A 12,729-nucleotide genomic window follows, 5' to 3' on the forward strand; every position below is an offset into this window, starting at 1 on the left:
CCAAGGAAAGAGACTAAATTCTAGCTCCTACAGGAAAGAAGCAAGGCCATTCATAAACCAGTTAGCTATCATCAAATAAAATTTTCAGCATAAAGCTAAGGAACACAGTTAAGTACCCTTGTTTCTTCCTCAACAAAAAAAGTTAGTTAGCTATCCACATCTACTGTATGCTCCTCCAAGATGCAGTAAGCATCAGAGGTTGGTCCTGCAGCTCTATAAGAGGTTGTGTGGCACGACTCACCGGGACTGCCTGTCCATGCTCTCCACCCTGAGCTCCTCCCAGCGGGAGTTCAGCAGCAGCATTTGCTCCTGGATCTCAAACTCCTCTTCGGGTGACAGATTTCCCTGGGCCACCAGTTGGTTTCCAGCCTGCAGAACGCTGCCCACACTGCTCTGGTGCGCAGTCAGTTCCATCATAAAAGCCTGGAAACGGTACAACCAGCCACGTCACCATGATCTGTGAGCTCCTACAGGAGTTTATGAATTTGCAAATGTCCTAGTAGATGGCCGTGTTTGAAACAGTGCTGCAGAATGAGCTGGCACCATCAAACACACAAGCACGGCAGACCTGTTCCTCTCTATGATAGAAGATTCTCCATGAGCTACAAAAATTCTGGAGCCAGTAAAATAAAGCTAATTGAGGGGAAAAAAACCTGACCACCTCAGAGAAAAAGCTGTTTGTAAGAAGATAGCCTTTGAAAAATGCACCAAGAAAATAAAACAGAAACTTACCTATGGCCAACAGCATATAAAACAAGATCTGAAATGTACTGTAGGAAAGCAAATAGAACCCTATGAGTTAATAACATTAAAAATTCACATATTTACTCTAAATCCAGAACACCTCTTCCTTTGGTTCATGGCTTTAAAACTGTAGCACAAGGAAAAAAAATTCATATTGATCAGCATTCAGATTTTAAATTCAATTGTATACAGTAAGCTGACACAGGAGAAAACTAAAACATCTAACATGATACTTGAAACTTTTAGCAACATCAGAACATTTGTTCAGACTGGGAACAGAACCAAAACAAAATAATTTGGAAACAACAATAATTTGGAAGCAACAACACATGCTTCTAAAATAAACTATGCTAATCGTGACAGGGAAACCACTGAATTAAATTGACATGATTATCAGTTTCAGCATTGCCCCCATTTAACAGCAAGTGACATAAGGCTGACCAGGCTTTTTAGTAGTTGGCAACAGAGAAGCACAAATCAGCCTGGATCAGACTGTCTTTGTATTATAGACACCAGTGAGCCAGCCACCGAAAGCCGATTAAAAAAAATACATTAGTTTCAAAGCATTTTCCACTGTAAGTTCTCCTAAAAAGATCTATTTCACCTTCAAGAAGCTATTATTTGTCAACAATAACAACAACAAAAAAAACCCACAAAACCCACATCCCATTCAGTTAGAGGTGCTTTTAATTTAGAAAAAGACAAAAGAAACAGAATGGCAGGTTTTATATAAGGACTAGGAAATGGAAGTTCTGCAGCTCACACACACACATAAAAAAAAAAAACAGCAAATGAATTTTCAAGAGAAGCTTACTTCATGGGTGGAAAATTGCTCTTTGACTTCCTCAACATCACCAGATATTTCCTCCTGTTCCCGAAACGTATCCTCAGCTGACAGCAACCATGTAAGAACTTCTTCCAGAGCAACTTGGTAGCTATCCAAGTCCATATCCACCTCTGTCACCGTGCTGGGAGTCTCTGCTCTAGAACTGCCCTGCTCCTCTTCAAGTGCTACAGCCTAGGCAGCCAAGAGAAAAGCGATGTCTTAGAAGTGCAAAGATGCCTTTCCAAATGATACTAAAAATAGAACAACTAAGATCCCTTTTAATCCTTCATAAAATGTTAAAAGTAATCATTGGGCACATTTTAATGAGAAGAGCCACAGTCGCCACTAATGAGCTTTCATTTTAAAATAAAGAACCTAGATAGAAAAGACAACTTTAATCTTGCTCATTTAACAGTGGATCTCACACACAAACAAAAACCTATCACTACCACAAGTCCCATGGCAAACTCAGTTAAAGATTTTGGGCTACCCTCTCCAGCTTGCCAAGACAAATGAGAAAGAGAAGCAGAAGAAAGCAGCATAACACAGATGGAACTTTATACCTCAACACACAGGATTTTGTACATGAATCAGAAAAGAAAAAGGAAGATAGAACAACCGAAGTCAATGACAAAGAAGATGCTATGACTTTTCATATTTTCCCAATTGTGTTGCTCAAGATAGAAGGCAAGTTCCAGAGAGAACTGACAAGCCTGAAGATCAGCTAAAATTACAACTCAAGAAAAACCAGGCAGACTTTGATGACAAACACACCTGCTGCATGTTGAACTCTCCATCCTCACATTCCTGCTTGTATCTCCTTGGAAGGGTCTCCACCTCCCGGATGTCTTCCATAGTCACTTGCTTAGGAAGGACCTCAAACAAAGAGGTTAAATACATAATAATAGACTTTTTGTCTGGAAGCTGTACAGCAACATCTGCATCAAAAAGATAAAATATGGGGAAAAATAAATGAAGAAGCTGCTTTTCTAAATCATTACTTAGAATACAGTTAAGACTTTACATGTAAGTCTTACAGTTAAGACTACACAGGTTCTCCTGTTAAGTAGCCTTCAGTAAGCTTTAAGTTAAAAGGCCAGGTTTGACATACGTTGAAAGCAGTATGAAGGAGAAAAAATTAAAAAAAAAAAAAAAATTCTACATTTGGAAGTGAATTCACATTAAAAGGCATGATCCTTTTGAAGTAAGAGCCCAAACCTGAAGTTACTAAAGAATAAAAACTGTTTGGGGAAAATTATTCTGGAGCATCTCCCAAGCAGAAATGTAGTTCAGGGACAGTATCCCACATAAACAAACATTTCCACTTAGGCTTTATCCCCACTCCTAGCATTGATCAGTTCATTTTCTTACTTTTCATGTGGAAAAAAGTTTCACCAACTCAGCTTCACTTGTCTCTTGGTTTATGAGTGCTACGCATTCAGTTAACACTTTTTTTATTATTATTATTATTAAGGTGGTGCTTGAATCTATAAAGTTTGAGAGCTTGTCTTACAGAATGAATCTTTGGAGGCTCACTTCAAAGCAGAGCAACAGCTCAGAATTTTAAATAGGAGCCATAAAAGTTTCCTGGTAAGCATTCCTACATGGTAAGTACTCACAGCACTGGCAGCTACTGCTACTCAGTGTATATATAAAGAACAAAAGATCATGAGCTCTTAAGCTATCCCATTCTACATAATGCTCTACTTCATCTGAAAAGCACAGACCCTTATGGTAGAACTCCTAAAATAAAACAAATACAGAAGGTGAAGCTGGTACCCTGGCTACTGTCTCTGAATGGTAAGTCAATCTGAACCTTAACATTCAAGAAGCCAAAGCATACGCATGCACAGACATATCCTTACCCTACAAGTTACATTCTTTTATGCCCAAATTTAAGGGCTTGAAACAAAATATCACTGCACAAAACTGCTGGAATTTGTATTAATAGTAAATGTCAATGGAAGAAATTTCTTTCAAGAGAGCTCAAAAAAAGCTTGTAGTCAAGCAAAATAACTATATCCCACCTTCAGGATCCAACAGTTTCTCAATTCCCAAGTGGTTCTTGGCTATGCTGAAAGCATGTTCCAGTCTCTCAACTGGGGACATCTTTATAACTTTATCCCAGCTGAAAAGCTCAGGTCTAAAAGTAAAGACAAAATGGGAAAGAAAGCAGTAAATTTTATTTGAAGAAAAAATTCCATACCATGCAGAATATGAAGTTAGTTAGCTACCTTCATATCCATAAGTAATATAACCATATACATACAAAATATAAACATAAGTGCATATACACAAATGCATAAATACAGATACGTGCTTGCTTTTTATTACTGAGAATCTGACAATCACAAATCAATTAACTGACTGCATGTCCACAGCAACATCCACCTTCCATTCTATGTTTTCTATACATATACTCATTGACTGCAACAGGAGATTAAATACTACTAACAAGAAAACAAATAAACTCTGTGTTTAAAATTTATTCCAGAACCAGTTTTGAAGAAAACTGTTCCTTTCACAGCATTACTGTTACTACATGCTTTCTGCATCAAGCTCTGCTGGGTAATCAAGAGCCACTCTGTTCCTGGAGAGCCTCATTCCAAAATTGTGATGTGGCTCAGTGACCACCCCAGACCATCACAGCCAGAAGCAGCAGCGGTCTCCACCCCTGCTCACTCACCCTGCTCCACAGCCTTTTTCCCTCATTAAAGAAAAAAAAACACTACAAAAAAACACCCCATCACAAGTGCTCATGACAGTCACAATGCAAATCAGACTAAGGAGCTGATCAATTTACAGTGCCAGCAGCCTTCACCTCACATTAGCATTAACCAAACCAAATCTCCAGTCCAGCTGGGCACCCAAAACATACCAGCAGGTCTCAAGGGGAAAAAGCAGAGCACGGAGCAGGAAGCGGGGTCAGCAAACAGGGCCCCCTCCTAATGGTACCTACACCGACAGGGCATGATCAGCCTAGTGCTGCAGCAGCACAGCTGTAAGACTGCAGAGCCATTAAAGTACTTTCCATTCCGCTGTAATAGTGGCTTCTCATTAAAACACTGCTATTGATTCTGTGCTTTATAGAACTTGGGGAGGAAGAGATGGGCTTGCCTTTAATTCTTTTAATACTTAATTCAGTTGTAAATTGACCTGAAAGTATCCTTTTAATATTTGTTGTTATACTTTGTGAAACAGGACGGCCATAAGCCAGCAGCATCTGAGAAGCAAAAAGCCAGAGGAAGGTGGGGTGAGCAGGGAAGAGAGATATGCAAAGATCCTGATAGAAGCTAGTGGAATACTGTACCTCCATGCGAGAAGCAACAAGGATAACCACATAGATTCACATAAAGCTTTAGCAGAGACTCTTACTTTGAAAAACACATTGCAATAAGTATATTGTATATGCACTACCTACACACTGCCATGATAACACAAATTTTAATAAAATGCAATCTAGGTATTTACCTATGAGCAAAAAAAATTGTACCAAAGAGTAGAATTCAATTCAAAGAGGAACTAAGCTAATATTAGGAAATGAAAGAGACCAGCACAATAAAATGTTAAATGTCCTATTACCTCATATAATTTTATTAAGTACTGCAAGCGTTACTAGATATTACAGTTACTAGATATTGTAGCCAAGAGATAGCACTGCTAACAACTGTTGATAGATACATAAAGAGAAAAGTGAGCTACTAAACCTCTTAATGGGATCCACAAAAATTCTCCAATATTAAGTGTCATACTAAGCTAAATTAAAAAAGCAATATTGAAAATGCCCCTTAGGCAGGGAAGCACTACTGTCTGGGTAACCTAAATAGCTTTGTTGTCCTACCACTTCTGCAACCTGTGCCAATCCCCTTGCTCTTTGCAAGTGCCTTTTAAAGCTTCTCTTTCCAAGCTGACCTAAATTTAAGCCCAGCTCAAGATTTCTCAGAAGTGCAGGGAAAATGGTGTTTCCCTGGCTAAAGGAGTGGTGCCCAGGGACAGCAAAGCTGAATTCTGACATGCTGGCAGCTGCCAGGCTCCCAGGAAGAGGGAATAAAAGACTCAGAGATCAGCAGAGCCAGGTAACTGAGAAATTTTAGGAAGCCAGAGGAAAGCACAGTTACTTAAAGTTTTCAGCAGGGGCTTTTGCTACTTAACAGTGCTCTGAAAAGGGCAGAGCTCACAGACTTCAGGTCCCACAAAGCCCAAGCACACAGTCATAATACAGAGGGACAACAAACAGCCTGAAGCCACTTTTGCTACCCCTCTCCTTCTGCTTCCCTCAGGTCACCTAGGTCTCACTTGTGTCTAAAGCTGACATTCTCTCCATGACAAAGATTCACACGTTCATCAGCAGAGCTACTCCACTACAGGCAATTACACCCATATGAAACCTTCCAGTACAGCTCACACCACCCAGAGAAGGGACTTGGTAATACTTCTAATAAACTCCAGAGAGACCTCTGCTAGTATTGCTCTGCCTTTGCAGAACAGTCCTTCCAAACTTTCAGGAGCCCTCAGAGTGGTGCAGGCACTCCCATGCATCCATGCAGGCTGAACACAAGCCAGCTCTGGTCCACAAGGCATGTCAGGGCAGACCCATCCTGAAGCCAGCGAGCCTGTGACAAAGTCTGTTATTTCAGTCAGCACAGGCTGAATGGGCACTTAAGAGCAGAGAACAGCAGGCTCAAAGTGACCATACACTTTTGCGAACACTTCGTATCTGCGGCATATAAATATTCTGGGTGTTTGTAAAGCATTTGCCATGACAGGTACCTGGTGGCCAGGAAGTCTGGTTAAATTCTAGATATTATCATGCTATTACCATGTTAAAACAGTTATTTATGGTTAAGAACAGTCAGCCCTTGCAAAGTAATGAGCTGACTTTATTTAAAGTATGCTGGATTAGAATGGATTGCCCAGAAGCAGATGTCAAAGAAAATTTAAAAAAAAAAAAAAAAAAAAAGAAAAAGAAAAAACTGGTATGTAAGTTTCATAGGAGTCTGTAATGATTATTTCTTTAGAAAGAAAGAGTTCTCCAAAAATCAGAAAGAACACAAAAGATCTGTGCAAAGGAGTTTTAACAGCATTCCTTATAAAGTATAATGAACAAACTAATGAATACACTACAGATACCTGAAGTATTCTATTACCCTTTGATTCTTCTGCTCAACACTTCTCCTGAAAGAACTGCATACATTGTCTTTCAAGCAACATACATTCAAAAACTAAGAACAGCTACAGAACCTCTCTATCTTATTCCTTCGTTTTAAAGCTGCTGTATGTTCCTACTAAAATGATATGGCAAACTCTGACTGAAGAAATGTTTCTCTTTGCAGAGGAGGCAGGGCAGGAGGAAGGAAGTACAGGGGAAGGAGGTGATCCCCCGTCCCCCCCTTGCAGAGACCCGTTCAGCATATTCGCTGTATAATGCATACTAAGTGGAATGTAAAGCCACTTCAATTAGCCAGTGTGCGTGCATGTGCGGGAACCGAGAGAGTTACACTGCTGCCTTGGCACCATCCTTTGCAAGGCTCTGGCAATATCCCTCCACTGTTATCGTTACCACAACAAGAAAATCAAACAATGAATCACCGAAACAGGCTAGAAGCCGTCAAATGCTCTAGCATGAAGACATGGGAAAAAAGCTGCTTACTTCACTAGGTCTAAGATAAGCTGTTTGCTACTTACTTGTGTCTGTGGATGACAGCATTAAAGGCGAGTCCATCTGCCCAGCTTGTGGTGAAGTTCAGAACATTGACCTGACTGTAAGGTCTTGTGGACTGCCGAACCCAGCTCAGCAGGATCTTCTCACTGTTGGTCTGCTGCAAGTCTGACATGATGTTCTTCATGACATCCTTCACCTGCAAGACAGCAGCAACCTTACAGACACATTCTCTACTTTTCCTGCTTACAAAACCTTTGAACCAAGCTATTTCACAAATCGTGGAAGGGTCTTTCCCATGAAAAGCTATGAATAACTCTAACTCCTCACATGAAATTTGGGACTAGGAGTCTTCAGGCCATCTTTGCACTCTACTGATTACAAGAACCAGTAATGCTTCATGTAATAATGACACATTACTCTCACGTTATGATCCTCCCCCTCCCCTCAGTGCTGCCTACACTAAGCATGGGGTATAATATTTCTCACTGCTTTGTGCTGCGGTTCCACCAGTAAGCAAACGCCAAAAATACAGCTTGCACAGGTTTTCTGCAAGCAGAGGATATCTGCTCAGCCAACAAAAGTAGTTTGCTGTTTCGGTACTATGCATAAGCATCTGCCAAAGTCCCTCCAAGTGAATTCAATGATCCTCCCAGGTACCTGCATAAGCCAGGAGCAATTCAATCTATAAGACTGAGAAACAAACCTACAGAGCGACTTATAAGATGCAAGCCCAACACAGCTACCTAGATAGTAAAAAACCACCTGCTAACAGAAGTGCATAAAAGTAGGAATATAAATACAATGCTTCAGCCTGAAAAGCCTCTCTGCAATTAACACCAGCAGGAACTGAACCGGGAGACTGAGTACAAGTGAGCACATACAAGAATAGGTGTTGCAGGAGGCAGCCAATAGACAGAGCTCAGAAACCAAACACTGGCCTGCCTTTATTTACCAGCCCAAAATAGAGGCAGTATTTTCCGCTACCAAAACCCCAGGAAGGTTTGTGAGAATCCCAGCACACAGTTCCTGGAAAGGAAGAGATCTCGCAGCAGCCTCTCACCTGCCAGTGCAAGATAATGCTCCACAGCAGCCCCAGCGTCAGCTTGTGATTTCCATCCACGATGTCAGTTCCTCCAATATTCACCAACTCCACCTGGAGAGGTCAGATCAACTCTATATTAAACACCGTTATCACAGCTTCAAGTCGCAACCCCACCCCATATTTGCGGCTCTCCAGCCACATGTTATCAAGTGCTCTGAAATAGAAAGTAGTTAGAAAGAAAGAGAGAACCAGAGATGAAAGAGTACTGTCTATCTGAATTTGTCATGACAGCTGCTTAAACAACATGACAAAAGATGGCACCAAAGAAGACACTCTATTGGAAGAGTTTTATCCTCTCCTCCAATATACAGATGCATACCAGCAGTCAAAACTGACCAACGGAAATGCAAATATGAAGGATCTGATATTAAAAAAAATATTAAAAAAAAAAAAAAAGTTAGGCAGTCCTGCTCCTAGACACACTCAGAGATACTACAGAATGATGAAAACTCTGTAATTAAGAGTAGGTTTGTCCTGTGCATGAACCAGCATCCAAATGGGACAAGTTTATACAAGGAGAACAAAAGCTCAAGGGAAAAATAAAATTTTCAAGTTTCCTATATGCATAGGACCCCATATAGACTCAGTGATTGTCTAATTGAGATCATTAAAAAGATAAAGAGAGACAAGAAGACTACTGTAGTAAGCAAGAGGGCAGGAGAGGCTGCCCGTTCCTGCATCAAGTATTCGGCCCTCAGACGAAGCAAAGCTTAGAGCATGCCACCAGATACTCACTTGGTGCTGCTTTAGTCTGAAGTGAATTAGGGCATCAAATCTCCGTTCAGTCAACACAGAGAAAGCGGCGCTAACTCTGAACCACCTTTTGGAGGGAACCAACAGCAGCGCACTGCATTAGTCACCACCACACCTATGGAAATTGGGCTAGGAACAGCTGCCTATGGCAGAGGAGACAAATACCTCCCTGGGTGTATGTACACATATGCTGCAACACACTCCCACACAGGGCAGATGGTGGGGCTTCATTTTTGCAGATAACCTGAGCCAGGAGCATCCTCCAGCCCCAGGGGCAAGCCGTACAGTGCGTTTCACCTTGATGGGGAAGCTTCTTTTCTCGCTTTCTCACCCCTGCTCCAAAACAGTGTTATCCATAGTGCCTTCCAGAAACACCTCCCAGCTTACACTAACTCTGAGAACTGTATGCTTGGGATCACAACTGGTCATAGAGACAAAAGCTGCACCAAGGAGCTGGCTAGCAATTAAACAATACAGACAACCACAAGACAGTAACGGAGCCCATGCTCTACCTCTCAGTGGACATAACCTACAATGACAGAATAGACAAGAACAAAGTTTCATTTTGTTTCAGAGGATATTGCTGATATATAAGAACATAATCGTATTCCATGAATATTTTTCCTCTTATCACGCAAATATGAATAGCTTCAATTCTGCAAAATGTACTTGTAACCTCATTGCTTTCAGATATCATCTTGACAATTTTCAGTTCCCCATAGGTCTCTTGGTTAGGAGAATCAAATCAAAACTGTGTTGCGAGATTAACATGGAACCACAAATTACACTTCAAAGTACTAAGGAAGTTTGTGGATTTGTGGACTGTCCTCTCCTGATTTTTACAGCAGCTGGAACAGAATCTTACAGCAATACTCTTTGCACATAGCAGGCATATATTTTAAGAAAACTGTAAATTAACAGGCAAAAACAGGCCAAAAGAATCACCAGTGCAGATCATTAAACAACACACTGGAAAGCACTCTAGAACACAAGGAGCAGAAAGCAAGACTAAAGGTCAAGGGCACAAAAATGAAACATTTACATTGCAAGAGCTTTTTTCACCTGTAATAGAAGAAAAACATTCCTGAGAATGGATAACAAAAAAACCCACTTCACATTTTCTGATCGCATGTCAATAATAATAATTAATAATAATGAATTCCTCTTGCTATCTGCACCCTACATAAAAGAAAATACTTCGCATGCCCATTTTTGTATTTTGATGATTCTGAACTAAACCAACGCTTTGCAGGATGCAGCCAGCAATCCCCTAGGATGGTGAGTGAACTACTGAGACTTAAGAAAAGATAACCAATAAAAGAAAGCTGACAGTAGACAGTCAGTCCTACAGACAGTAGACTGATATTGGCTATATGGAATGGTTTCCAGTGGATTTTTTTATTATTATTATTTTTAAAAACTTGGTCCACAAATCAAAAAAGTTGAAATTCATTACTTAGAACCATTCTGCTCATCAGATGGATGAGGTTCACAGGATCACTTGAACATCTACACCCTAGGCTTGCCTGATCCTTGCAATATAGATTTAAACATTTTTATAAATTATTTCACAAGTATGAATATTGTATAGCCCACAAATTCTCAGGCAACAGAACATAACTGCTTCTCAGTGGATGCCTTTTCCCTTCATCTTAACACACACACACTTTCTTACAAAGTTAAGCAGTAGGTATAAATCATGTACATGACCTTAACAACCTTCAGCTAACTAACACCATCTGTTTACTTCTAGAAACCCAGATCCTGCCAGCTTAAGGAATAACTAATTCATTATTGTACTTCAGTATTATTTCGTTTATCTTCATAAAATAAATCAATTTCAAGCTGGAAAGACTCATTACTTATCCTTAGAAAAAAGTTAATCAATATTTACAGTACTTCAAAGGAGGAAAAAAAAAAAAACCAACCCAAACCACCAAACAACCCACCACTAACTTTGGCTACTTCCTAGAAATATGACACTAGTCCACCAACACAGAGGGGAAGTTGCAGTATTATACAGCATGTTCGTATCACTCTTCAATCAGCAGTTTACATAAATATGTCAGTGCCTTTTTGCATTAGAAGTACTTTATTGCCAGAATGTTCTAATTAAGTTATTTTAGTGCCCTGACATTCGCAAATAGAAATTCTAACTATAGAGAGTGCGCCTATCAGGAACTGTTCTTCAGGGGAAAAATAAAATCACTTTACTACAGCACTACTGGCTTCCAGGCAGTAAAAACATAAAAACAAAATAAAACAAACAATTATTATTCTCATTTTTCTTAAACACTGATTGGGGTTTGTTTGTTTGTTCTTCTGATCAGTTACCAAAGCTCCAAATTAGAAACACTCAGTACAGATTTGACACAGAGCTGACAGATGTCAATGGAAAGATCCTCCTGGATTTTGAGAGCAGGACACAAAAAACAGAGACACAAAACCTGTCATATCCTGACAGATTTTTGCACAAGTTATGCATCATCACTGGAAATTAGGCTTTTATCCTGCCAGGTTCATGAGCTATGCATAGCAGAGCTTCAAGTCACCTTTGTTTTAGGAGCTGAACACATCTCAACAAAACACAGTTTAGTTAAAATGCTAACTTAATAATGGTATTAAGATTTCACAAAATTGCCAGACACTGTAATTCTATATCAGATAAGGAAAACAGAGAACAGTTTACCCATCTCACTGAATTCTCATTTTAGGTACCAAAAAATCTTTATTCTCTGCATTTTGAATTCATTTATACACAGGAATAAATTAAAGAGTCTATCAAAAAGTTGTGGAAAAACATGCTCACGTTGTTCTGATGCAAGACTTGCAGTACACGGTTGACATTATTTAAGGCATGTACTCTTGTGGAACCTCGTTCTTTAGGCTGAAAATAAAAAGTTACAATCTGTTCACATCAGAATTAACTTGACAGATCAGACAAAATAAATGATAGAGCAAACAGGAAATTTCTCTTAATTTTCTCCAGATTTTTTTTTTTTTTAAGTAGGAACAAAAACCAAACAAGATCACCCACAACAATTTCAAAAGGAAAACTGGTCAGAACATTATTCCTCAATTCAAGGCACAGGACAAGCCTTGGATTCAAAATGCATTTCAGTTCATCTTTAGTAAGTCCAGAATTTTTATTCCCAGCACCTGCAGAACTATAAACTGGCAATACAACAGCCAAGTGGGAGTTCCCAGGGAAAATCTGAGGGTTTTGAACGTTTGCCAGAGTAGTTGAAATTTTTTGGCTCCCAGAAGGGAACAAGCAGCAATTTGTTTTTCTGGCACCAAAAGCCTGCTAAATCTTTGCATACTGGGAAGAAGTTACGCTTCCTGACTTTCCCTTCCTTTCAATATCAGGGGGAAAAAACCCACTGCAACTCTTGACAATACCTACCACTCCATTTGCTTTTAATCATGCAATTTAACTCCTGTGGCAGAACCTGATCGTACTGCAAGAGCATGGAGCTGAACTTGGAACACTGTAATCAACAGAATTAGAAACCAAAAAACTCCTATTTTCTTCAGTATACTTCAAATCAAACCACAAATCATTAGAAGTACCAGTGAAATGCATCTGTTAAAAAAAACAAGGCAAGCTTGCAAGGTGAAATTTTAAATGGCTGAAGGTTG

General features: G+C 39.8%; 1 protein-coding gene across 1 annotated transcript in view; it reads right to left on the reverse strand.

The window, feature by feature from the left end:
* UTRN (utrophin) overlaps positions 1-12,729 on the reverse strand; it is a 394,273-nt gene that overhangs the window by 304,305 nt on the left and 77,239 nt on the right. Inside the window, exons 5-11 of the mRNA XM_075499063.1 lie at positions 11,897-11,974; positions 8,293-8,385; positions 7,256-7,428; positions 3,598-3,713; positions 2,345-2,508; positions 1,559-1,762; positions 242-423 (exon numbers count right to left, since the gene is read on the reverse strand). Of these exons, the coding sequence (XP_075355178.1) occupies positions 242-423; positions 1,559-1,762; positions 2,345-2,508; positions 3,598-3,713; positions 7,256-7,428; positions 8,293-8,385; positions 11,897-11,974 (1,010 nt within the window). The remainder of the gene's footprint in view (positions 1-241; positions 424-1,558; positions 1,763-2,344; positions 2,509-3,597; positions 3,714-7,255; positions 7,429-8,292; positions 8,386-11,896; positions 11,975-12,729) is intronic.

The sequence above is a fragment of the Mycteria americana genome, chromosome 3 (genome assembly GCF_035582795.1).
Source record: "Mycteria americana isolate JAX WOST 10 ecotype Jacksonville Zoo and Gardens chromosome 3, USCA_MyAme_1.0, whole genome shotgun sequence".
Lineage (NCBI taxonomy): Eukaryota > Metazoa > Chordata > Aves > Ciconiiformes > Ciconiidae > Mycteria > Mycteria americana.